This window comes from Trichosurus vulpecula, chromosome 9 (assembly GCF_011100635.1).
Source record: "Trichosurus vulpecula isolate mTriVul1 chromosome 9, mTriVul1.pri, whole genome shotgun sequence".
In the NCBI taxonomy this organism is placed as follows: domain Eukaryota; kingdom Metazoa; phylum Chordata; class Mammalia; order Diprotodontia; family Phalangeridae; genus Trichosurus; species Trichosurus vulpecula.
This window is the reverse complement of record NC_050581.1, coordinates 51,612,359-51,636,734: the sequence shown is the minus strand read 5'-3', so window position 1 is coordinate 51,636,734 and position 24,376 is coordinate 51,612,359. Positions and strand designations below refer to the sequence as shown.

Sequence of the window (24,376 nt, the reverse complement as noted above, 5' to 3'; positions counted from 1 at the left end):
GCAGAGAATAAAAGTTACAAATGAAAAGGGGAGCTTGAGAAAGAGTGTATGAACCTGGAATCTGAAGCAATGATAATACCACCACCTTATGTTTGCACAATACTTTACAGTTTACAAAGTGCTTATTTCAGTCTTCCCATCCACCCTTTGATGGGTATTATACTCATTTCCCACCTAAGGTAATGAGGCTCAGGTAAGTGGCCCAGATTCACAGATGATGTAGACAACTTGTCTACTCAACCACACACACCAGGACCACTGATGCAGAGATGTAGAATGGGAAGGAACTATGCAGCTCAACCAGTCCAACCACACCTACCCCCTTTTAATATTTATAGATGCACTTCAGTGACAATCTATGTTCATTCCATCTACCAAGGTAAATAAACCATTCTGTGCTTTAGCTGACAATCTCCATGGGCTGCTAGGCTCCAAAAGTTCTTTACCTGGTGGCCAGCATTTTGGTAATGATCCCCTGAGCATAGCCAGTCTCGCTACCAGACGCACAATCTGTCACGCTCTAGTATGTCCCATAATCTAGTCATACTAATAAATGTCTGCTGATGACAAACCCTCTGCCTGGTACAGGGGAAAGAATACTGGATTTAGACTCAAGGACCTGGGTTACTTACCCTCCTGAGCCACAGCTTCCTCATCTATTATCATGGAGGGAGGGGTTGGACCAGATCAGAAGTGTCAAAAATAGCCTGCAAAACTCAAATGGGGCTGAACCAAATTAAAATGTAATTTAATCAAATAAAAATACAATGCAACACAGATAATGATAATTTATGATTTTCTTAGTCAACGTGCAGTCAGTGAAGTTCTGTTTCAAGGGACTAGATGTCTAGTCCCTTCCAGCTCTAAATTTCTAATCCTGTGACTACAGTCTTTTGTCAGTGTTTCTAGCATTCAACCCCTTTCAAATAGAGTCATCCTTACAGAATAAATAAGAAACAATAACAAAAGTTAAGAAATTTTAGCAATTTTCAACAAAAGTTAAGCGTTTAATTCTTAAACTTCAGTTTAAATCATCAGCAAATAAGCCTTATTTAAATTTTTTTATCATTTTCTAGAAACCACAAAGTTCAGAACACAGCATACATTTTTCCTTTTAAATAGCAACCATTGAAAATGCAGAAAACCAATTACAAAGAAAATCCAAAAGCCTCATTTGCCTAAAAAAAAGTATATATATTTACAATACTTGCAATCTTGTAGCAAAAACAAATGCACACATGCAGTTGTTTCTGGTTTAAGGCAGAAACCTTAGTCACTAAAAAAATTACTGAACATTTATTATATCACATTTAAAAATAAGACACCACCCAAAATGCGTTTAAAATGTTCACTTTAACCAGTTTGTCAGAAAGCAAGCTACTACCCCCTTAGTCAGCTAGTGTTTCAGCACAAACCTTAAGAGACAGTTTTGTTTGCTAAAGAGGAGCCCCCACTATTCCACCCTTCACAGTATAATGGTTCAAACAGCACAAAACAGCCAAACCAGAGATGTGGATCCAAACCTGTCACCTCAGCAGCAAAGCCCACAGGCTTTGCTATGAGTGGAGAAGTCCTCATACTTGTTTAAACTTTACAGAAGAATGAGGGATTCTGTCTCACAGCTCAGAACAGCTAAAACTGGATGTGAGGGTCCAGAGGGATTCACTTAAGGCCTGAGCTGCCTGATCTCCCATCAGTCCCTCTTCTCTGGACAGTTGTTGGGCCCTCCTGCTTTCCCACGCAGAGAACATACCCCTCAAGAAAGGCACTGAAACAAATTCCTAAGAATCCAGATTCATTCCCTGAACTCAACTGCTTCTCCCGAGTCTCCATCATCATCCTCAGGTCAGCCCCATTCTAATTAATCGGTAATTCTGGCTGAAGGCTAAGGCAGAGGCTACATCTAAGAATAGCAAAGGACACTAAGAGGTGACAAGCTGAGTCATTATAGGATTGGGACATCAGGGAAGAAAATCCAAACTGCCTATCATGGGTTCCTACTGGGCCTCTGTCCCAGAGGTCTAACTCGGTGGTATAAAGTACCAGCATACACAGGTACAGCGAAAAGGTCAGTCTACGTGGAGGCTGGGGCTAACAGCCGTCCAGCCAGAATGTTAGGAAAATAACACATCCCAAATTGCCCTTTCTACATCTCTTTGGGCTCAAAGTTTAATCCTCCACTCAGCTACTGAGCCTCTTCTTTTTAAAAAATTAATACATTTCAGGTGGTAAGGAATCAAGACATTTCCCCTCACCCCTGGTCCCTTGCCCCTGGTCCTCCACTCCTTTCTTCAGGAGAGAAGTCACGTCTCACAATTTGACCCTTCAGTTCCCACTCCCGTCCCACCCTTTGGCCGAAATTTACTCATAACTCATCTGTCTGTCCCCAAAACTTGCCCCATCTCCCCTCCCAGAACAGTGTCCTTCAAGAGAGCCAAGCTGGGGAGAAGAGAGGAAGCAGGGGTACCAGGAGGCCACCTAGGAACTGATGACATGTCCCGACCAGGTCTCATGTTTGGTGCCTGGTGCCAGGTGAGTGATAATAACTTCCACAGCCTGGTGCTTCTCATTCTTTGGTGGAATCGAACACATCTTGTAGGTGACTTCATCTCCTTCCACAGGCACGTATTCCCCTTCAACACTGTCAGGCGGTAGGAAAAAAATTCGATTATCAGACATGAATATGTCCCAATATACCACAGAGGGTTTTCCCCACTCAGTCTCCTAATAGGGAAGCCAGGTCTGAAAAGGCCCATCAGAGCAAAGGACAGGATCCAATCCTTCTGTCCATCCTAGGGACCTGATAATTATGAATTATGACTAATACAATAAGAATGATTTATAGCGTGGTCTACAGATACATGTGAGCCCTGAGTTACAGAGACAAGTGGGGAGGGGGGGAGTAGGAGAGGCATTCCTGGGAATGCCCTCCCTTCCACTGGCTGGGAGGTGCCTTGAAAAAACTTATAGTCCTCCTCATCCTCTCATCCCCTCAAGTGTGCATGCATGTGCACCTGCATACATCTACACTCTCCTCTCCACCCCATCTCAAACTCACTTCCCCACCCTCTACACTGACCCCTCCAGAAGCCCTCTTTATAACTACCTTTAAGAAAAAAATACATCCCCATGTAGGCCTTCCTCACACATGTCCACACACCAGATGACATGTACCACACCAGTTTAGCCTATGAAATCCCCAATTCAGGGCAAGGCTCATACACTGCAGATCCATGGAGATATTATGAAACTGGGCTCTTGCTCATTCTCTCTCTCTTTCCCTCCCTCCCTTTCCCCTACCCACCCCCGCCCCCCACACATACTTGGCTGCTCACATATTGTATCTACCTCCTGGCCACTTACTCAGAGATATGAAGGAAGATGTCTGGGCCACCATCAGCCGGCGTGATGAAGCCATGCCCCTTGGAGCGGCAAAAGCATTTACAGACCCCCTTGTAGACGGGTCCCTCAGATGCCCGCACAGTCCTGAATGATCGTAGAGAGAGAGAATGATATGCATGCCCCACTGCATTGTTCCCACCAGGCCGACTCAAGAAGAGAAAGGGAACAAAGTAACTTCAGGCACTCTCTCGCCAGGGCGTACTAACTCAGGGCCTGTGTTCTCTCTGGAGACAGTGAAATCAGAAACTTTGTGCATAAGGGCTCTCATTACAGACCTGGACCCACCTGCCCAATTCCTGGGGGTCACATGCCTAGAAAGCAGGAGCAAAATGTTGAAAAGCACAGCTGACAACTTCTGTCGAAGTGAGAAGAGCTAGTTTCTAGTCCTGGTTCTGATCTGGTGTAAGCCTGGCAAATGAATTCATCTCAGGGTAAAGCTTCCTGATCTATAAAGTGAGATTTTTAAAGTTCCCTTCCAAATGGACAGTTTCAGAAGCAATTTGGAAAGCCTCTGAGAACAGATAGAGGAAGGGAGGAGAATTAGATCATGCTACAAAGACAACATTATCGAGAAAAACAACTCGGAACAATTTTAGAACTCTGACCAATGCAGTGACAAATGACAGCTCCAGAGGACCACAGATGAAATGCACAAGCAGACATACAATTTTAGACACAGTCAATGTGGGTTTTGTTTTGACTGGCTAGGATATGTTATTAGGGTTTTTGTTTTTGTTTTTTTTTTTTTAATTGTTTGATGAGGAGAGATGGGAGAGAGAAAATAAAGGCTTGTGGAAAAAAAATCAGAAAAAATCTTAAAGTTTAGATAGAAAAAAATTAATTCAAAAAAAAAAACATAATGCAGTTCTTTTCCAGCACTGACAGTCTGTGATCTTATGATCACATTCAAACATCGCTGCCTCCTAGCTAATCCAGGCTTACAAAGCACAGCAAAACACTGGGCTTTAACAAGAATTATCCCCTATGTTTGCACAGCTAGCATTTGCTATCTGCTCTATGAGGTAAGCAAGGTAGGCATTTTGGCCACCATTTTACAGTTGAGAAAGTCAGAGGCCAAAAGGGTGTTGAACTGACTTGATGAAGGTCTGGAACCAGGGCTAGAACTAAGTTGCATGATGACCTGTCAATATCCTTTTTTAATCACACCTCACCAAGGTGAAGCAACACAGGGTAGCACATTAGGTTGGTCATTTTGGGCCCTCAGTCACTTGGCCTTTCCACAAGAAGCGTCTCCAGCCTTTACTCCCCCTTCTCTTTTTTCTGGGTACTCACGCTGAAAAGGTCCTGGTTCGCCGGGTGGGCAAGGGGCTGGGGATGAGGTACCCTCTCATGGGAGATGGTGAACGGTCCCTCTCCCGTGGACCATCAGGTAGACGGAGAGAGGCTGGATGGGTGGGGGGTTTCGGTGGTTGGGGAGGCTCCGATGACATAATTTACCTGAGGGGAGAAATGGAGATTTCTGAGATTCTGGATCCTATTGGCAGATTCCCAGTGCAAACAAATATAATATACAGCAGAGATGGGGTAGAGCACAGAGTCAGCCATAACTTGTATAAAGTAAACGAAGCCAGATTTAAACTAATTTACATGTCATTTGAGAGGCAAGAAAAAGCTATCCCTCCCCATGCACACACACTCAAAATCTCTTTCCCAACCCAGCTGCCATAAACCCATAAAATCCTGCCATTAGAAATTCATCCTTTGGGTTAAAATGAAAATTTGTCCTGGAAGCCATAACACATTATTCACAATATGGTAGTATTATCCTTGAGTTGGCTACCCTGAGACCAAAGTACTAGGTCAGTCTCTCAACAAAAACTTAAGACAAGGATCACATAAAACAGATTCTGCGCTCCAGAGATAGAAGCTGAATTACCACTTGCTGGATATGATGTAGATCTTTGTGTAGCGATGGGCTGGACTAGGCAGCCTCTGGAGTTTCTTCTAAATTCTGACACTGTGATCCTGAGTTCACAGTCTAGCAGAGGCAGCGAGGGAGGCAGGAATTCAGGGGGAACAATGGCAGGAGCACGGGTGTGTAAAGTGCTGAGGGAGGTAGGAACAATGAGTTCTGATGCTGCAGGGACAACCCCCAGAGAAGGCGGGCACATCCCAAACCTGCTTCTCTTCCCTGTTTCTGCTGACGGCATCACCACTCTGCCAGTCACCCAGGCTGTCCTCAAAACTGCCCAGGGAGTCATGGTTGACTCAGGTGCTGACATTCGATCCTCCCTCCAAATGGTTTTGATTGCCCCACCCTATCACACATCGAATATAATCTCTTTCACACATCTGTCACCTTCCTTTCTCCTTTCCCTGATACGTCTCAGGTCCTACAGGCTGCTACAATCAATGGCCTAACCCGTCTGTCTCTGTTCTTTTCTTCCCCAATTCATCCTCCACTCTGCCACAGTAATTCTGCTCAGTCACAGCTCTGATCCTCTTCCTCAGTGACTTGGGGGCTTGCTAGCTGTGTGACCCTAGGAAAAACACTTAACTAACCTCTCAGAGCTGTAGTTCCCTCATTTGTAAAAATGGGTGCCTCAGAAGGATATTATGGAAGGGAAAACACTTTGAAAACATTGAGCACTATGCCTATGGATATATATGTATGTGTGTGCATAGTGTTCGGTCGTGTCTGACTCTTTGTGACCCCATTTGGAGTTTTCCTGGCAAAGATACCGAAGTGGTTTGCCATTTCATCTTGCAGATGAGGAAACTGAGGCAAACGGGGTTAAGTGACTTGCCCAGGATCATAAAGCTAGTAAGTGTCTGATGCTGCATTTGAACTCAGATCTTCCTGACTCCAGGCCCATTGCTCCATTTACTGTACCACCTAGTACTCAAGCACTTTCTCTACACATACACACACACACGTTCAAATATATGTATACACATGTATATATGTACATATACACCACTAGGGGTATGTACACATACGTATGTGTTATTACTGCTACCATTAATAATAATGGTTCCCATTGCCTACTAGCAATGGGAAATGCTTTAACCAGTCATTCAAGGCTTTCTACAATTCAATCAATCAGCCAACATTTATTAAGCATTTACTATGTGCCAAGCAATGTGCTGGAGACACAAAGAAAGGCAAAATATTCCCTGCCCTCAAGGAGTTTATATTACCTAAGGTCTTCCATATACATGCAATTTCTATATGCAAATAAAATTCCTACAAATACTCCAGGCTCCCCCCAAACCAGTCCAACAGTTCCGTAAGCATTATCTCATACACCCCCACCTCTGTGCATGGGCTTTCCCTATATGGGAAATGCCCTCTCCACAATCTCCCTCACTGAAATCCTAAGGCCACCCCACCCCAAAAACCACCTTTTCCTCGAGGCCTTTCCCCATTCTCCCCAGAGCTGTTTCATCCCCTGGCTGTTCATATCCTGGTCCTTTGTACCTTTCTCATCTACTTAGTATCATCAGTTGATACCGACAATCGGTGCAATCTCCCCACTTCCTGCCCAAGAGGCGCTAGACGAAGGATGCAGAATGAGACTTAGCATTTTGTACACAAACAACATAGAAATTTGTTTTGCTTAATTATGCATATATGTTACAAAGGTTTTTATTTTTCTTATTTCCTTTTAAATTGGAAGGGAGGGCTAAGAGGAGGAGAAAATAAATGATTGAAAAATAAATACCATTTTTCAAAACTTCAAGAATGTTTTTAAAAAGGACCTTAGAAGTTCTCTAGTCCAACCCTCAGTTAACAGACATCATTATTGTAGCCCTTTGAGATTAAATGATTTATCTAAGGTCATTAAGTAGATCTTCCTAATGATTTAAAAAAAAGGGGGGGGGGCTCTCATCATTTTGCCACAGAGAAGGTGATTTTACAAAACCCGAAAAAACAAAAGCTGGTATCTGGGCACTTGTCCAACCCTACCCAACCAAGGCAAGAAAGTCTGGTGCTAAAGGCACCCAAACGATGAGTCTAGTTGCTTCTCCCAACCTGCCTCTGCCCTCCCCGGAGATACGTAGGCTATTCGAGTTGAAAGGAACCTTAGAGACCATCTGGTCATAGCCCCTCATACAACTGAGGAACCTGAGGCCCAAAGAGGTCAAAGGGATTTGTCCAAGGTCCCTCAGTGAGTTAATAGCAGAATTCAGACCAGGTCTCCTGCCTCACCACTCCGTGTCTCTACTCTCCCAAGCTGCCTCTCTGGATCCTGTATAGAAAGGGAATAGCCTCTGGTGACCCCAATGCTCAGACGGTAAACTCAAGGAAGCCAAGAGAAGGGCCTCAACTTCACAGGAAGGAAACGCCACCCAGGGAGGTGGGGTTGGGGGAGGGGGCCTGATTCCCCAGAGTCCCACAGCCTCTTCTCTACCAGGGCAGGCAGTTGGATCAGGCAAACCATCACTGCTTGTTTCCTCCCCACCAGGAAAGGCAAAAAATAGCAGCTCCTCCCAGGTCTCTCCCTTCCTTTGCCCTTCCCATCAAGCCCTCCTGAAATATAGGCCCTTGTTCCCCAACCCCATGGGCACCTGCCTCCCCCCACCTCTACTGGAGACCACAGCCCACTTGGCCGGAAAGGGAGGGGCAGAAGAGAAGAGGAGAGGAAGTGGCCTACCAGCCTCCCCAGACTTTAATATCTGTTAGTCCCTGTCTATATAAAATCACCTCTAGGAGGAAGGGGTGGGGAGGGAGGAGAAAAGGGAACCAGATAGGCCAGGAATGAAGCATCTATTCTAACTGGAGAGTGTGAATCCAGAACTCCACAGGGAAAAGTGGAGGGTGAACGAAGAACCAGTGTGGTAGAGTGGAAAGAATGCAGGATTGGGAAAAAGAAGGCCTGGGTTTGAAACTGGTTTAGAGGGACTGATGGCTCCGAGGGGTTAGTTAAGTGATTTTCTTAGGGTCACAGAGCCAGAAACATATTACCTACATGCTACCCATGTGATCTGGGCAAGTCATTCTAACCCCTGCTTGGATTCACTCAAACAGCAGCACTTGAGGACCTAGAGGGCCACGTGTGGCTGCAGCTTCCCCACCCCTATTCTAACCTCTGCCCTTCAGTTTCCTTACCATCCCTTTCAGCTCTAAATCAATGATCCTATGAAACATGTATTTACAATAACTATGAGAAAAAAAGTTTAAAACATCTAATCATCTGAGAAGTGTAAATCAACTCTGATATACCACCAGATTTCCAACGATTTGGCAAAGATAATAAAGGTCATCAAAATTCAACGCTGGCTAGGCTGTGGTAAACCAGATATGCTAACACCATACTGCCAGTTGAAATGTAAACTGACTCAAACTTGTTAGAAAAAAAATAGGTGATCATGCAATAAGAGTTACAAAAATCGCCTTAATTGTGTCACACTGCAGCCTAAAAAAAAAAAAATCTAAAGAAATCCTAGGTCGCACTGACAGAATTATCATGTCCAGGAAAAGCAGGCTTCTTTCCTCTGCATTCTGCTTCGGTTAGACCACATCTGGAATATCTTGTTCACACATTCTCAGCCCACTTAGAAAGGATATTGATATGGCTGAATCTGGACTGGAGGAAGGCTTCGAGTTCATGCACTATGAAGAACAGCTGAAGGAAATGGGGAAATCTTCTGGAGAAGATTTAATGGGGACATGATAGCCATATTCAGGATTTAAAGAGGAGGGACAAGACTTGTTCTGCGTGGCTGCAGAAGACATAACTAAGAACAACGAGTGGAAGTTGCTAAAAGACAAATTTAGGCTTGATGCAAGGAGCAACTTCCTATCAGAGGAGCCATCTGAAAGTGAAATGGGCTGCCTCTAGAGCTACTGAGTCTTCCCCCTCTGAAAGTCTTAAAGCAAAAACAAGATTGTCCACTTGCTGGGTAAGATGCAAAAGGGATTTCTGTTCAGGTACAGGTTAGCAAGTGGCAGAGCCAAGATTTCAGCCCAATCCTCTGACACCAAATGCAGTGTCTTTTCCACTTTAAGCAGGCAACCTTCCTAAAAGTGAGTCAGGAATTCACCAAGGTCTCCTGACTACAGTTCAGAGTTTCTTCCAAACCAAATTTCAGCCTCTCCAATGAGGGCTTCCAGGAAGGAAACGTTGTTTAGTCAGTCAGTCAACAAGCATTTATTACATGATTAGTTCCGGACCAGGCACTATGCTAAGTACTTAAGGATACAAAGAAGGGCAAAAACATGATCCCTACCCTCAAGGCAGCTCCTATCCTCACAAGGAAATTAAAGTTCTGGGTAGGGAATGTATATTTAATGTGAGACACCTGACTTATCTAAAGGTTTCTTCTTTTTCAAAAATGAGAGGTGAAGTCTTGAATTGCCTCAATTAATAAATTAATTTATCAAAAGGTGGATAAACAAATGAGAAAAACCATTCTTGATCTGATTCTCACCAACTGGTAGGAACTAGTTCCTGGAATGGAAATGTTGGGAACCTTAAGCCAAGACCGTTCCATTTCAAAATCTATGGTGATACATATGCAAAGCACTTTATGTACATTATCATAGTTGAGCCTCATTGGCACCCTGGGATTGCAGTAAATACTATAATTCTTATTTTCCAGATGAGGAAATTAAGGCTGAGAGAGCCTAGTAACTTGACCAGGGTCACCCAGCTAGGAAGTTGTTCACAGGCAAGATTCCGATTGAGTTGTTCCTACATCCCTAGTCCAGCACTCCATCTGCCATGCCCCCTAGCTGCTTCAAATAAGCGAAAATAGAGAAGATAACGTTCTATGTACTCTATTGTGCTGCCTCTTAAAAGAAGAAAGCCAGGTATAGTTTCATATGTACTCTAGGTTTGGGGGAGAATAGCTATCTAATGGATAGGTACGACCCACGGCTCAAGATCCTGCATACATCTCATCTGTACATAATCGTTTCCATGTTGTCTCCCCCATCAGAATGTCAGCACCTTGAGAGCAGGGACTACCTTTCTTTGTATGCCCATGGCTTAGCAAAGTGGATGACACAGAGCATTAATAAATTAATTGGTGACTTAACTGACTATCCCATGGAAGAGATTAGACTTTTTTTTTTTTTTTTGGCAAAGTCAGACTTTGGCTAAATTTTTAGAAGAAACAACTGAATAACAATTTGAGTTACTGAAAATGAAACTAGGCCTCTCGGGAGGTAGTGAGTTCCCCATCACTGGAGGTCTTTAGCCACACATTTGTCTGAGATGTTACCACAGAGATTCTTTTCCAAGAACAGCTTAAACTAGATGGCCGGAGTCCCCTTCCATCCCAGAGTTCACTCTGATTTCTCCCTCACTAACCTTTCTTCTCTAAACAGGAGTTTCCATTTCTGCTTTGCCATTTCATAGCTATTGGCAAGTTAGTCAAATTGAGACTCGGTTTTATCATTCATAAAAAGGAGCTAAAAATTCTTGTGTTATCTGCCTCTTGGGAGTACAGTGAAGAAAGCCATCTAACCTATATAAAAGTGAACTACTGTTGATAACTAAGTAAGGCATTTATATTTTTAGGGGATTTAAAGCTTTTAAGAGGCAAAGGAATGAATCTCAAATGATATAATTTCAGGCCTGAGCTTTTTTTATTACCATTCCCCAGTTAGACTCCCCTGCCTCTGTTCTCCCCATCTCTGTTCCCGGGCAATTTCCTTTTGGGCTGGGTAGAAGGGAGGAAGGAGAAACATTCTTCTAGACATTCTTCAGCAGTGGTAAGAGAGGACCCCAAAAAGAATACTAAGTATTTCCACAATCAATAGCCCAGAGAGAAGTAACTTGCCCAAGATCGTAAACACAAACGAAGCATTCAAACTAAATATAAGATAAGACAAAACATACCACAAAGTCTTGTGGGGTAAGAGCCAAATGAGTGGTATAGACAGGAAATGTTCTACTGGTTCAGGGAAGGGTGTTCCACTGTGGGCTGACCAGGATGGTCAAAGGAGGTTTCATGGGGAGATGGGGATGGAGCTGGGCCTTAAAAGATAAGTGGAACTGGCATAATTAGAACTCACATTTACATAGCCCTTTTGGGCTTACAAAGTACTTTCCCCACAATAATCTTTTACAACAGAGGTCTCAGACACATGTGGCTTAATCTCCCATTCATGTTTAAGTGTAAAAGGGAAATATTTAACAAAATAAATAAAATGATTTCTATTTAAATTTGACAACACTGCTTTACAGCATTATTCCCCACACTTTACAGATTAGCAAACTGAGTTTCACCAAGATTGAGTGTTGTCACAAGCCAGATCTTCTAACTCTAGGCCCAGTGGTCTTTTAAACATTTGTTTTTAATTTTAAAAATAAGTTTTAAGACTTCTTTTTTTTAATATCACAGTCTTTTTCAAATTTTTTTTTAGTCAACAAGCATTTATTGAGCACTTACAATATGCAATATGTGTTAAGCACAAGGGATACATATACTAGCAAAAAAAAAGGCAGTCCCTCCCCGCAAAGGGCATCTTTAGCTCTAATATGCAACTAGATCCATTTCAAGATAGCTAGAGAAATTCTTAGTTTAGGAGTCAGTATTGTGAACTAACTCTTCTCTCCTGCATCACAGTCATTTCTCAGTGTTACTCTCCACCCCCAATCTACCTCACACAGAGTTCACCTCCTGGAATTTAACCCTCTTTTCTAACAAAGAAAAAACACTTGAGCAAAAACAGCCAATACCATGAAAACAGTTGATAATGGATGCAACATTTTGCCCTTGAAGACGTCACTTCTTTGTCAAGAAGAGGGAAATATATTACATCATCTCTTCCCTAGGACCAAGACTGGTTATTAGAATTACTGAGTTTAGCTTTCCTAAGTGCTCTTTTTCATTGACATTATAGTAATTATATATAGGGTTCTGGTTCTACTGCATCAGTTCATATATAAACTTTACATTTCTCCAAATTCCGCGTGTTAGTCATTTCTTGTTATACAATAATATTCCATTACATATTTATTTCCAGTGCTCTTCCTACTAAACCACCCTGGAAAGATGCCCCATGTGGCTAAAACAAAACAAAAATGTCCCCACCTGTGGCCACACCCCAATCATCTCCCCCTTCTCTGAAAGGCCCACCCCTTTTAAGAGACTTTAAGTTTGAGGGTGGTGGAGAGGGGAGAGTCAGAGACCTTAGGTCTCTCAGCTTTCTCAGTCCATCTCTCTCAAACATTCCCCTCACCCCAGCTCGACCACCTGAATCCTACCTGTCCTTCAAGAACTAACTCAAAGATCACCTCCACAAAGAATTTCCTGACCATTCTAACCTACCATGATCTCTGGGGCCTTGGTTTCTTCATCTAGAAAATGAGAGAACTGAAGTAGGGCCTTTTCAGCTCTAAATCTGTGTTCTTAGGATCCTTGTTCTGAACCACCACAGTTTTTACTATCTTGTACCCAATTTGGCCCTGACCACTCACTTCCTGGTGACAATGGTTATGTTTTCCTTGTAAGTATGTATCTTGTGTCCAAAATTAGCCTTCAAGTCCCTGGGCAGCATCCTGTCTTGAACATGGTGAAAAAATATTTGTTTAATGATTGATTCCACTAGATCTTTTTCGGCAAATAATTCACCCTTCTGGGACTCAGTTTCCTCACCTGTAAAGTAACAGGGCTGGCCTATATCCCAGGATCCCTGATCCTGCATCTCCCTCTGATAGGAATTCCTGTTTCCCTCCAGGGCACATAATTACTGCTGCTCTAATTAGCAACAATGCGTAAAGTCCAGAGGCCCTCCGGAGCAGATTCAGCAGGGGGTGGGGGGAGGGGAACCTCCCAGAAGGCACTAAAGGCTTCATTCTCCCAAGGCCTGAAACAGCTCTCCCTCTACCCCTTTCCACTCAAATTTCCAGAATTGTTCTCAGTAGGTATAATTTAAGCCCTAAAATAGTCCCTCAAGCTGCCCAGTTCTTTACAAGCTAGTCTCCAGGGTCACTGGCCTTTCATCCCTATCTTTAGGCCCTCGGCCCAATCCCAGAACTGACCAGACCACTTCATTTCCTTAAGGTTCACAATCTTCATCCCCGCCCTTCTACTTCTTAGACAACAGTTTCAGAAGCAGACACTGAGTCCCTCTGCCCCGAGAATCGCCACATCACCAAGCCAAACCTGGAGCAAAAATTTCCAATATTCTTTAGTCTCAACAAGCCTGTTTTGCTGTGGGACTTTGGCCGATCAGAGTCTCCCCAGGCAGACCTCATAAAACTGGAAGCGAGCAGTGGCATTTATGCTAGGGGGACTTCTAATTAAGATGGTAGCAAGAAAGGCTGTAGACGAGGGACCTATCACTCCCACATATATTCCAGCAATGATCGAAAATGACACTAGATTGGATAGTGAGCACGAAATCCAAAAAGAAACATAAATAAATTGCTTCATACATCCCAGGACTGCATAAAAGGACAGCCAGGCGCCCCAGGTACTGGACTAAGTGTTCCACCAGGAATGTAAGGATGAGATCAGGTGAATCAAACATCTCATCAATTAGAAAGGGATGAACAACAGTGAATTACTTACATTCTAATAGGAGAAGAAACAAGCATCCCTTCAAAATCCTAATGTGTTCAAGGCTCACAGAAGGAATTAAATAAGAAAGAAGAACTGAGAGTTGTTTTCTTCTGTTCTGATGGTCTTGAAAGGGCAGAAAAGGAAGAGAAAAAGGAATACCACTAAGGAAGAAATGAGAGAAAAGGAGATAGTGCTTATGATGTCTCACAATAGGAGTGTGCAAGAAAAAGAGTATACAGGAAACAAGGGGTAGAGGAAGGAGGCATCACATGAACTTCATTCTTATCTGAACTGGACAAAGGAGGATTCAATACACATACACAGAGTTTAATGTAACATTAAATTAAGCAGGGGGTAAGTAAGGACAGAAAAAAGAGGAAGAAAGTCTTAAGGAGACTAAAGTTCTTGATGTAATAGTTACAAGCATAACAAAGCAATTCTGAACAGTGAATTATCAAAAGAAAGAAAATGTCAGAACCACTGACCAGAGTTCTGAGTGAGGGGAAGAGATGAAAAGGCAATTAAAAAAAAAAAGGGAGAGATCTCTTCAAATACAGTATACTAGCATGGATCCCATTCCCTCTCTTTTACCAACCTCTTCGTTGTAAAGGGGACAGTAGACAAAAAAGGAAAAATTAGAAGCAGATGTGATGAAAGGATCAACAATCAACAATAACACTGAATATGAATGGTATGAATTTACCCAAAAAAGCAAGAGGATAGTCAAAAATGGATTAGAAAGCAGAATCCAATGATATGTTGTTTATAAGAAACATCTGAAACAAATATTCATACAGATTTAAAATGAAACACTGGAACAGAATTTATTATGCTTCAAGTGAAGTCAAAATAGCAGGTATAGAAATCATTATCTCAGACCAGGCAACAGCAAAAATAAACATGGTTAAAATATATAGAGAAATTACATTATGCTTAAAAGTACCATAAGCAATGAAATAATATCAATGCTTAATACATATGCACCAAAAGGCATGCCAAAGTATCTGGAATATGTAAATACTTTAATTAAAAGTTAAAGTACAGGAAGAAATAAACAGCAAAACTGTAATAGTTGGAGATCTCAATGTATTCCCTCTTTGACCTTAGATATATTAAACAAAAAATAAACAAGAAAGAAGTTACAGACATGAGAAGAACTTTAAAAGTTAAGTACTATAGATCTCTGGTGATTGCTGAATGTGAACAGAAAGGAATATGCATGTTTCTCAGCTGTGCATAGCACCTTTGCAAGAAGTGACCATGTGTTAGGGGTATTAAAAAGCTCATAAACATTCAGAAAAGGAGAAATATTAAACACATCCTTTACTGAGCATAACACAATAAAAATTATAATCAATAAAATGCCTTTTAAAAAAAGATTCAAACTTAGATGGAGGATAAATAATTTTTATCCATATTAAATTTCATACTGCCTTTGGGAATCATTAGCAAATATGGAGTCAGCCTGAGGATCTTCTTGAAAAATTGCCTTAATCTGTCTGGGTTAACCAAAGTAGTTCTGCCTTAGGGCAAGATAATGAATGAGTTAATAATTACAACTCACATTTATATGGCACTGTTAAGGTTTACAAAACTCCTTAAAGCTGAGTTTATGTAATTAACCCCATTTTTTTGGTAAGGAAACTAAAACTTAGCTAGGTGAAGTTTACTTGTCTGTAGTCACATAGGAAGGGTTTTGGAGAAGAAACCAAGTGTCTTCTATCTCTAGCGCTCTTTCCACCAAAATATGTTTCCTATCTGGCCTCTTAAGTCCAGTCTAAGAGTCTTAAGACAAGGCAAGCCTCAGTCTCTTTGAGCAACACATGCCCAACTCTCTGTGTTTGGCTTCTTACTGTGACCCCTGGGTTTGGAGCTTTCTCCTCCTATATACATTATCTCAGGGTGCTCTGTTAAAACCTAGGGGACATCAGGGAGAGAGGGATGAGGATCAAAGCCCAGAAAGCTATTAGCAGATATAAACAGATTAAAAAGACATAAACAGAGAAATTACATTATGCTTAATGGCACCTGCTGCCTGGACTTCAGCTTTAGGAACATATCATATGAACCTGGGTGGTTTTAGAATGAGCAGGGAGATTTTACGAGTGACTTATTCAGAGTATTAAATGGACACCATAACGGATGAGTATGTTGAATTCTGAGAAACATGGGAAAATGCATACGAATGACTACAAAATGAAGACAGCAAAACCAGGAATACCAGATAAAGGATGTCCCAAAAGTCTTGTCCTAAAAATCTGAGTGCACTTTAAAGGTTTTTTGTTTGTTTTAAGCTTAAAGCCTGCACTAAGACTTTTGGGACACTGTCTACATAATGACTATGATAATATAAATGAAAACAGTGCTAAAAAAATAGCCAACCTTTGATTAATTAGAATGTGAATACACTTACACATGGCTCCAGAGAACAGTCCCATCAACAGGCATTTATCAAGTGCCTATTATGCACTCTGAGATACAAAGAAAGGCAAAAAAAAAATTCTTCTTCTCAAGGAGCTCATAGTCTAACTAATGGTATAAAGGGTAGGGGGCTACAGGTGGAGAAAGTCACAAATGACGTCAGTCATTTTAAATATAAAATTTGCTTAACTCCTTCGTTCTTGTTACAAAGAGGGACTGTAGGTATGTTTGTATGTGTATATGCACGTATGTATGTGTGTGTTATATAAAACAAGAATAAAATGGGGAGAAGGGGGAGTGACTTACCCTCAGGTCTGGTGATCTTACAGTTCCAGGACCTTGTTCTCACAGATTTAGGGAAATTTCACTGGACTGCCCTCAGCACATAACCTCCCAGCTCTGGATACTCGGGTCTCATAATCCCTTACATTCATATAGCTGTCAGTGCTTTTCAAAATACTTGTATGTGTGTATACACACATGTAAACACATATTATACATACACATGTATTGTATGTATGTGTCTACATATACATACATATTATACATACACGTGTATTGTATGTATGTGTCTACATATACATACATACACATGAATGTATATGTATGCATTTCCTCATTACAGTCTCATGAGACAACAACATGAGTCAAGTGGGGCAGGTGGGAGTCTCCCATTTTAAAGATGAAGAAATTGTGACACAGAGGTTAAGTAACTTACCCAAAGGCATATAGATGTTTAATTGCAGAACTGGGAGGACCTCTTAAGATTCCTTCTGGATCTAAATCTTGGATCCTAATGAGCCTATGACTAGAACTTATGTCTCCTGGCTGCCAATGTTTTGATTTCTCCACTGCAGCTCTAAGTGGGCTCAGGCTAAATGTCAGGTCTTAAGGCTTCCGTAATGGCTTGGAACTTATCCATTCTTCTGCCTTCGGGGTGAAAATAGACCATTTCTTCACAGATTCCTCAAGGTTGTGAAGCCCAATATCCTACCCTCTGGCATAACCAAACATGGGCAATGGGGTGGGAGAGCACTAATTTAGCCTTCACTTGTCCCTAGGATTTTCTGCATGAATGGGGCCAGTCTGGTAGAAGGAATTCAAAATGTATTCTCCAGGAAGGCTTTCCCGATGCTCCCCACCAACAGGCAAACCTGATATGCCAGCTCTGCCAGGAACACTGGAGGGAATAAGGATTCCCTTCTAGAGTACAGACCAGAAAGCATGGGTGACCTCCTTTGCCATCAACTGTAATGGAAGTTCAGGGGTTATGGAGAGCTCCTTCTGTCTTCTTTTTCCAGGAACTGAGTGAGGGGTCTCCTATTATAGTACCCTCCTAATTTGGCCTCCCTGCTCCAAGGCTTTCCCCATTCTTATCCACTCTCTACACACGATCAAAGTGATTTCCCTAACAGTGAAATGGTATTTCTGACCACATCACTCACTTTCTCAATAAACTCTAGAGTCCATAGATCAAATATAAATTCCTGTTTGGCATTTTAACACAAGTCTTTGGCTTGGAGAGAACTAGCTATCTCCTAAATCTTGACACTGTTAAATCACAGGATTTCCCATACTCACTAAGATGCGGACTTGGGACTGGAGGACCAGATCTATGAAAGTGGCTCTTGTAGGGTCTGCCCCAGGGTGTTATGTTTTGGATTAAAACCACCCTACAGGCCAACAAGACACAGAAAATACAGACATCTAGAGTGGGAAGATGAACAACTGGGCTATTCTATAGTCTGAAGTTAGAAGGCAAGAAGCCAGAATACTGCCAAGAAACCTAGGCCCCAGGGACCTGCTGGGTACACCAAGCCTGAAAGCAAATTCCCAAACCTGGTTATAGCCTGGGAAAGGTCAGAGTAGAGCTAAAATGGGCACCTCTCTCCATTCCCAAACCTCAGCCCTGCCTCCTCCAAGGTACCAGCCAGAGGTGGAACAAAGAAGGTGATTCACAGGAAGGCAGGAAGCTGCCTACTCAGGACAGGGCTTATGGACTTGTGTATTTAAATGTAGTCTAGGCGGTTTTAGTGATCCCAATCCATGATATCGTTGGTACTGGGCAACTATTTTGCAATTTACAATCTTAGAGGGTTGCTTAGGGCACTTGGGAGGTGGGGAGTGGGCAGATGGCTGCACAGTTATAAAACAGAAAAGAACCAGCTGTTAGAAGTGCTAAAGGCAGAATGGCCAAGGGAGGGTGGGTGGGGGAGAGAAGGGGAATAATACTATTGCTGAACATTTAGACGAAATCTGGAGGGTCCTAAAATGTTTCCTCCTTTTATAGTCCAAATTTGAACAACTTTACAGGTAGGTTAATTCATTTGGGGTTAGGGTAGAGGGTAGAGAAAGGCGAAGTCTAGGAAACCAATGACCACCTTATTTTTCCCACCTCATAACTATAGAAAGAACCCTGCTCTCCAGCTTTTGAAATCCTTCAGTCTATCAATTCTGTCCTTCTCCAAACTTCTAAGGAGGACCAGGCCTCTGGGAGATATTAATAGGGGTGTAGAAGGAAGGGAAAGGAAAGGGAATATTAATTTATAAAGTGCCTACATGTGCCGGACACCATGCAAAGTATTTTATTACAAATACTACCTTGTTTGATCCTGACCCTGTAAGATAGTTGCTGTGTTATTATCACCATTTTACAGTTAAGGAAACTGAGGCAGAGTTGAAGTGACTCGCCCAAGGTGGCACTGCTAGTGAGTATCTTGAAGTTGGATTTGAACTCAGGTCTTCCTGATTCCAGACAGGTGCTCTATCCACTGAGCCTGCCAGCTGGCCTAAAAGATAGGGAACCTGATTGCAACAGCAGGTAATGGCCAATTTAGGGCTCCTTTTCTGAATCACTGGACTACTGTAATAATCTCCTAACAGGTCTCCCTACTTCCAATCCACTCTCTACACAGCTGTCAGTTTCCTAAAGCACAGGTCTATGTCACTCCCCTCCTTGATGAACACTGGCTACCTCTAAGATCAAATATACACTTGTTTGACTTTGAAAGCCCTTCACAATTTGGCCCCAACTACTCCCTTTCACGATCCCTGAAGTCCAAACAAACTAGTCTTTTTGCTTTTCCTCATATGTGGCAGCCACTCCACCTACAATCTCCAAGCCCATGTAATTTTTGTTCCCATACCTGTAACTGGCTCCCTCTCTGCCAGCCCCTCTTAGAAATCCCTAATCTTTAGGATCCTTCAAAGTTCAGTTCACACACACCTTCTTCAACAGGCTTTTCCTGACCGTGTCCCATCCCCCAAGCTGCTAGTGCCTGCTTCTCACTGTCTTCTCTCTATCTAGTTACTAGAGATAGATATATTATTGGTATATAGTGTCAGGGGTGGGGGACCCTGAGGCCTTGAGGCCATATGTGGTCTTCCAGGTCCTTGCCTGCAGCCTCCTTTTGACTGAGTCCAAGTTTTACAGAACAAACTCTTCTATTAAGGTGATTTGTTCTGTGAAGTTTGGGTTCAGTCAAAGGGCCCCACCTGAGGACCCAGATGGCCACATATGCTTAGGCCTCAGGTTCCCCATCCCTAACAGTATATACCAATATGTGTACATATTATCCCCCTTGATTAACTCCCTGAAAGCAATGCATTCCTTTATATTCCCAGCCCTCGGGCTTGTCAAATAGTAGGCATTGAATAAAGGCTAGCTGATTAATTGAATTCTATGTAGCCAAAATAGTTTGTCAGTGTCTTTCCTTCCTTCCCTTCTCTCTCACTCTCTCCTCTCCCCTCCACAGGCATTTCCTGACACCTGCAGCTAATAGAGCCCCCCAGACAGTCTGTCTCTCTCTGTCTCTCTCTCTCTCTCTCCCCCCCCTCCCTCCCCACCCCCACTGTAAAGAGCCCCTTCATGAAAACAACAAGCTGATACTTTCTAAAAACATTCTGAGCAAATGAAGACCCCACTCTGCAAGACACTTGGAAAACAACCTCAACAGTGAGAGAGGGGAATGAGGGGGCTGCTTTGGAAAAGAGAAGACAGAGTAACAAAGTATCATCCATTTCAGGCACAGATTTCCACCCATTGTTCCTAGTTCTCAGGGAAGGGAAAGCTGAGATTCTAGGGAGTGGAGGGAGGGAAAGGAGATGGGGGAAGCTGGAAGCAGATCTGTACTGGAAATGTAGCCAATGCCAACAAATACTGCAGGGGCTGAAGAAGGGAGAGGAAAAATTTCACTTTCATCACTCTCTGACCAGAACTTTCTAAGCCAGGGGCCAGAGCTGGGAAGCAGAAGAGGACTTGTATCCTCTTCTGCCAGAAAGGTAAGGGGTGGGGGGCTAAAAGGTAGAAGGAAGCTTCCCAAATCGCCTCTAAATCGACCTAGATTGACTAAGCATGGTTAGGCAAAGGGAACCCTAGGGCAGAGGTTGATAATGGAAAAAAACCAAGAATCCTCCTCCTGGCCCAGGCCTCCCCATCCCCCCTCCCGGTCCTCCCCAACATTCCTGAATCCCCAGCCCCAGGCACGACTGGTCACAGCTAGAGGAGGAGTCACCTGGCCCTCCCAAAGAACCCTCCAGTCCTGTCCAGCTGTATTTTCCTATTTCAGGAAAGGCAGACGGGAGGCAGAATTGAAATTCCTGTTTAGAAGACAAAGTTGGCCACCATCCTGGTCCAATTATTCATTACCTGGACTACTGATTGCAAGAGCCCTTAGGGGTCTCTCCCCTCACTCAGCAGCCACAAAGAAATTCCTAAAGCTCTGGTCTGACCATATCTGTCATTCCCTGGCTCAAAAAGCTCCAGAGGCTCCCAGGCTCCCTATTTCCTCTCAGATCAAATACCAACTCCTCTGGCATAAAGCCCTTCACAATCTGCCCCCAAACTACCTTTGCAAGCTTATTACATATTACTCTGCTTCACTCAGTTTACACTTACGCTACTCTCAGTCTAGTCAAACCCCCTACTAGTTCCTAGTAGAGGACATTCTATCTCTAGGCTCCATGCATGCAGTTAATCTCCCCTGCCTGGAATGCTCACCCTCTCCCGCTAGAACCCTAGTCCAGGGGTGGCCTTAAGGCCTCTCAAGTACAGCCCTTCGAATGAATCCAAATTTCACAGAACAAATCCCCTTAAAAGGATCTGTTCTGTAAAACTTGGACTCAGTCAAAAGGCTGCATGCAAGGACCTAAAAGGGCACATGTGCCTTCAAAGCCATAAGTTCCCCACCCCTGCAAGTAGTCTCTTTCAAAGTTCAGTTCAAATGCCACCTCCTGCATGAGGCCTTTCCTGACACCCCCAGCTGCTAGTGCCCCCTCCTCATTACCTTATATAAATGCTGTATTTGCCTATATATGCACATGTCTCCACCCACAGAATATAACATCCTGGTTGGCAGGGAATGTTTCATTTCTATCTTTGTATCATCGCTGGTGCCTAGCAAGGTACCTAGCACATAATGGGCCTTTATGAATGCTTGTTAATTGACTTTATGTCATTCACAGCCTCCTCACCATCTCATAAACTCATTCACAATAAGGGGATTGTGAATAGTTACCACAGGAGTGGTTGGAGGAGAAACTGAAATGGGTAGTGGTCAACCCAAAGGAATGAAATGCTAACCAGTAGGATGGTGGGCATTGAAGGTGATATTCTTGGAAAACGAAATCACAGTGCACCTTGGGAATTAGCCGGCCCATTCTCCCCACAACTCTCTCTTACTCTCTTACACTCGAAGAGGGGAGGGATCTCTTCCTCACACACAGCTGGTACTTCAAAAGAAATATAATGAATGAATGAGGAAGTATCTTTAAGAAATTTAATGAGTCACGAGTAGGTCCATCCCTCCCTAAGAGCCAGCAATTTGGGATGGTGGTTCTCTGCAGGGGTTCTTTCTTCAGTAGAAATTCTGATTCCGATGGCTGGCTTCTTGGCTGATTCCACCCCCACCCCACCCCAACTGGTCCCACCCCACCACCCACACCACATAAGACCATTTTGTGTTTTTAATGACATAATTCTGTTTCAATCATCAGTTCAAGCTGTCCCCAAACCAAGGCTAGTAACCACTGAAAGACCTCTGGGGAGGTTGTGAGCATTCCTTTGATCAGGTCTCTAAGCTCCAACCCCTCTTCTGGGCCCCACACTCCTTTCTCTCCTATCCCCTGCCCCCTCCCACTCACATTCCCAATCCGGCTGCTTCTCTCACAGATGTTCCCAGATACTCCCTTCCCTTCTCTTTCTCTCTCACACACACAGAGCAGACACAATTTCTGCCATATAGAGACCCCATCTGGAAAGTTCAACAGTTGGCCTGCTGTTACACATCTGGAGCATCTGGACCGTCTGGCCCTTCTAACTGGCTCTCATCCAAGGAAGCCTGGTTCCTCCAAAGGCGGCAACACAAACCCAAAATCGAACCCTCCCCTCCCTCTCTGGAATCTCAGTCCTCTCTGATCCCGGCATAGGGTTCACTCCACGCATGGCAAGGGTAGGGGAGGGAATCACGGAAGTGAATTCTACCCAGTTCTCAAGCAACAGCCAAGGAAATTCCAGATTCCCTAGGAAAGAAGTCCCAGTGCTTCCCAATTCTGAAAGGGAGGAAGTTCTGCTGATTACCTAGATCTTCCAAGGCCCTGCCCGAAAGAGGGAGGGAGAGAAGGTTTTGGTAAACTCTCCACCTATCTATTCTGCAGTGGTTAATCCTCTACCACCCCTACGGCCAACAAAACACCGTTTTGGCCTAGGCTCAAAACTCCCAAACCATCTGTGTAGGTTTTAACCCGAAACAAACATGAAGCCCAATGGGGTGGAACATTCTCTTCCCCGCCCCCCACCACCTCATACACACTCTGCCCGTCTACAGGGGGTGAACAGACTGGCAGGTACAAATTCGAACAGCCCTCTTCTCCTGACGCCCACTACCCTCCAAAAAACCTAGAAAATGAGGAGGGAAGGTTAGCTTGGCTAAGAAGGGAATATGAGAATGACTAGTGGAAAGGAAGAAACTCAAGTCCCCACTACAGACCCGTCCAACTCCTTCGATCCCAGATAAACCCCGCCCCTCCCGAGAGGTTCCCAGTCTCTTCTTCACCCCCCAACTCCTTTGTGCACTCAACTCTGCCCAAACCAACACCCTCTCGGGGCCTACCCTTCAAACCCCCAGAACCCAAGAACGCGGGCCCCGCCAGAGAAGACGGAGGGGACTCCGCCCCAAGCAGGGGCTACAGAGGATTCCCGGAGAAGGGTGCTCGCCTCTGGAGTCGAAACCGCGACGCCGCACAACCCTGTCTGCTTCCCAGTCCTTAGTCCAGGGGATGTTCCAGGAAGCCCAAAGGGCTCAGCCCTGGGAAGAGAGATAACACTCCTCCGACGATTCGACCCCCCCAAACCCCTTTACCTGACGCTTTAGCTCCCGTGGGCGCAAACAGCTCGACAGAGACACAGCCAGCGGTGGTCAGGGGGCGGGGCGGGAGGGCGAGCGGAGGGAAAGTCTGGGGTGGGCGGGGTCTGGGTGGGTATTGGGCGGGGTCTACCAAGGGGGCGGGGCCGCGTTATTTTCCCTATAACCATATCTATCAAGTAATTCCTTCCTCTGGCCCCCACTTCTACCCAGGGTGGGGCTCTAAATTGAACTTCTGCTAGTCACACCCCGCTTGGCCCCCATCTCTCTGCCGCTCGCACAGTCCACGGGAGGTACCCAGGACTGGACGGGAGGGGCTTGAAAACCGGATGAGAGGGAGGGGCAGAGATTGCTGAGGGGGGGAAGTAGGGGGCAGGATGGGGCGAGGAGGCGGAGAGTTTCTTCCAGCTGGATGAGTACAGCGCTCGCCCTGCACCCCTGTACGGGTGGCAGCCCCAAGAAAGAACCGTCTTTGTATTCCCACCCAACCCCAATCACCAATCTCTTTTTCCATATCTAGGATCTCAAAGTCCTTTCTGACACTAGCAAGCGGGCCCTTGCTTTGTTGTGCCCCAAAGAAGCTACGGGCAGACCCTGGCTCTGAGATCCGCCCTTTCCCACCCCCACCTAGACGGAAAGCGCTGGCCAGCCCAGGGATGGTTCTGAGAGGCTAAAGAGAGACATCCACACCCGGAGATGGAGTAATTAAG

At 44.1% G+C, this 24,376-nt stretch overlaps 1 protein-coding gene across 1 annotated transcript; it reads right to left on the bottom strand.

The window, feature by feature from the left end:
* Positions 1-977: 977 nt before the first annotated feature.
* On the bottom strand, positions 978-23,759 carry CARHSP1 (calcium regulated heat stable protein 1). Its single transcript, XM_036739516.1, has 4 exons — positions 23,664-23,759; positions 4,696-4,860; positions 3,364-3,486; positions 978-2,641 (listed from the first exon to the last, which is right to left on the bottom strand). The coding sequence occupies exons 2-4, from the start codon at positions 4,851-4,853 to the stop codon at positions 2,479-2,481; spliced, it is 444 nt and encodes a 147-aa protein (XP_036595411.1). The 5' UTR covers positions 4,854-4,860; positions 23,664-23,759; the 3' UTR covers positions 978-2,478.
* Positions 23,760-24,376: the final 617 nt, after the last annotated feature.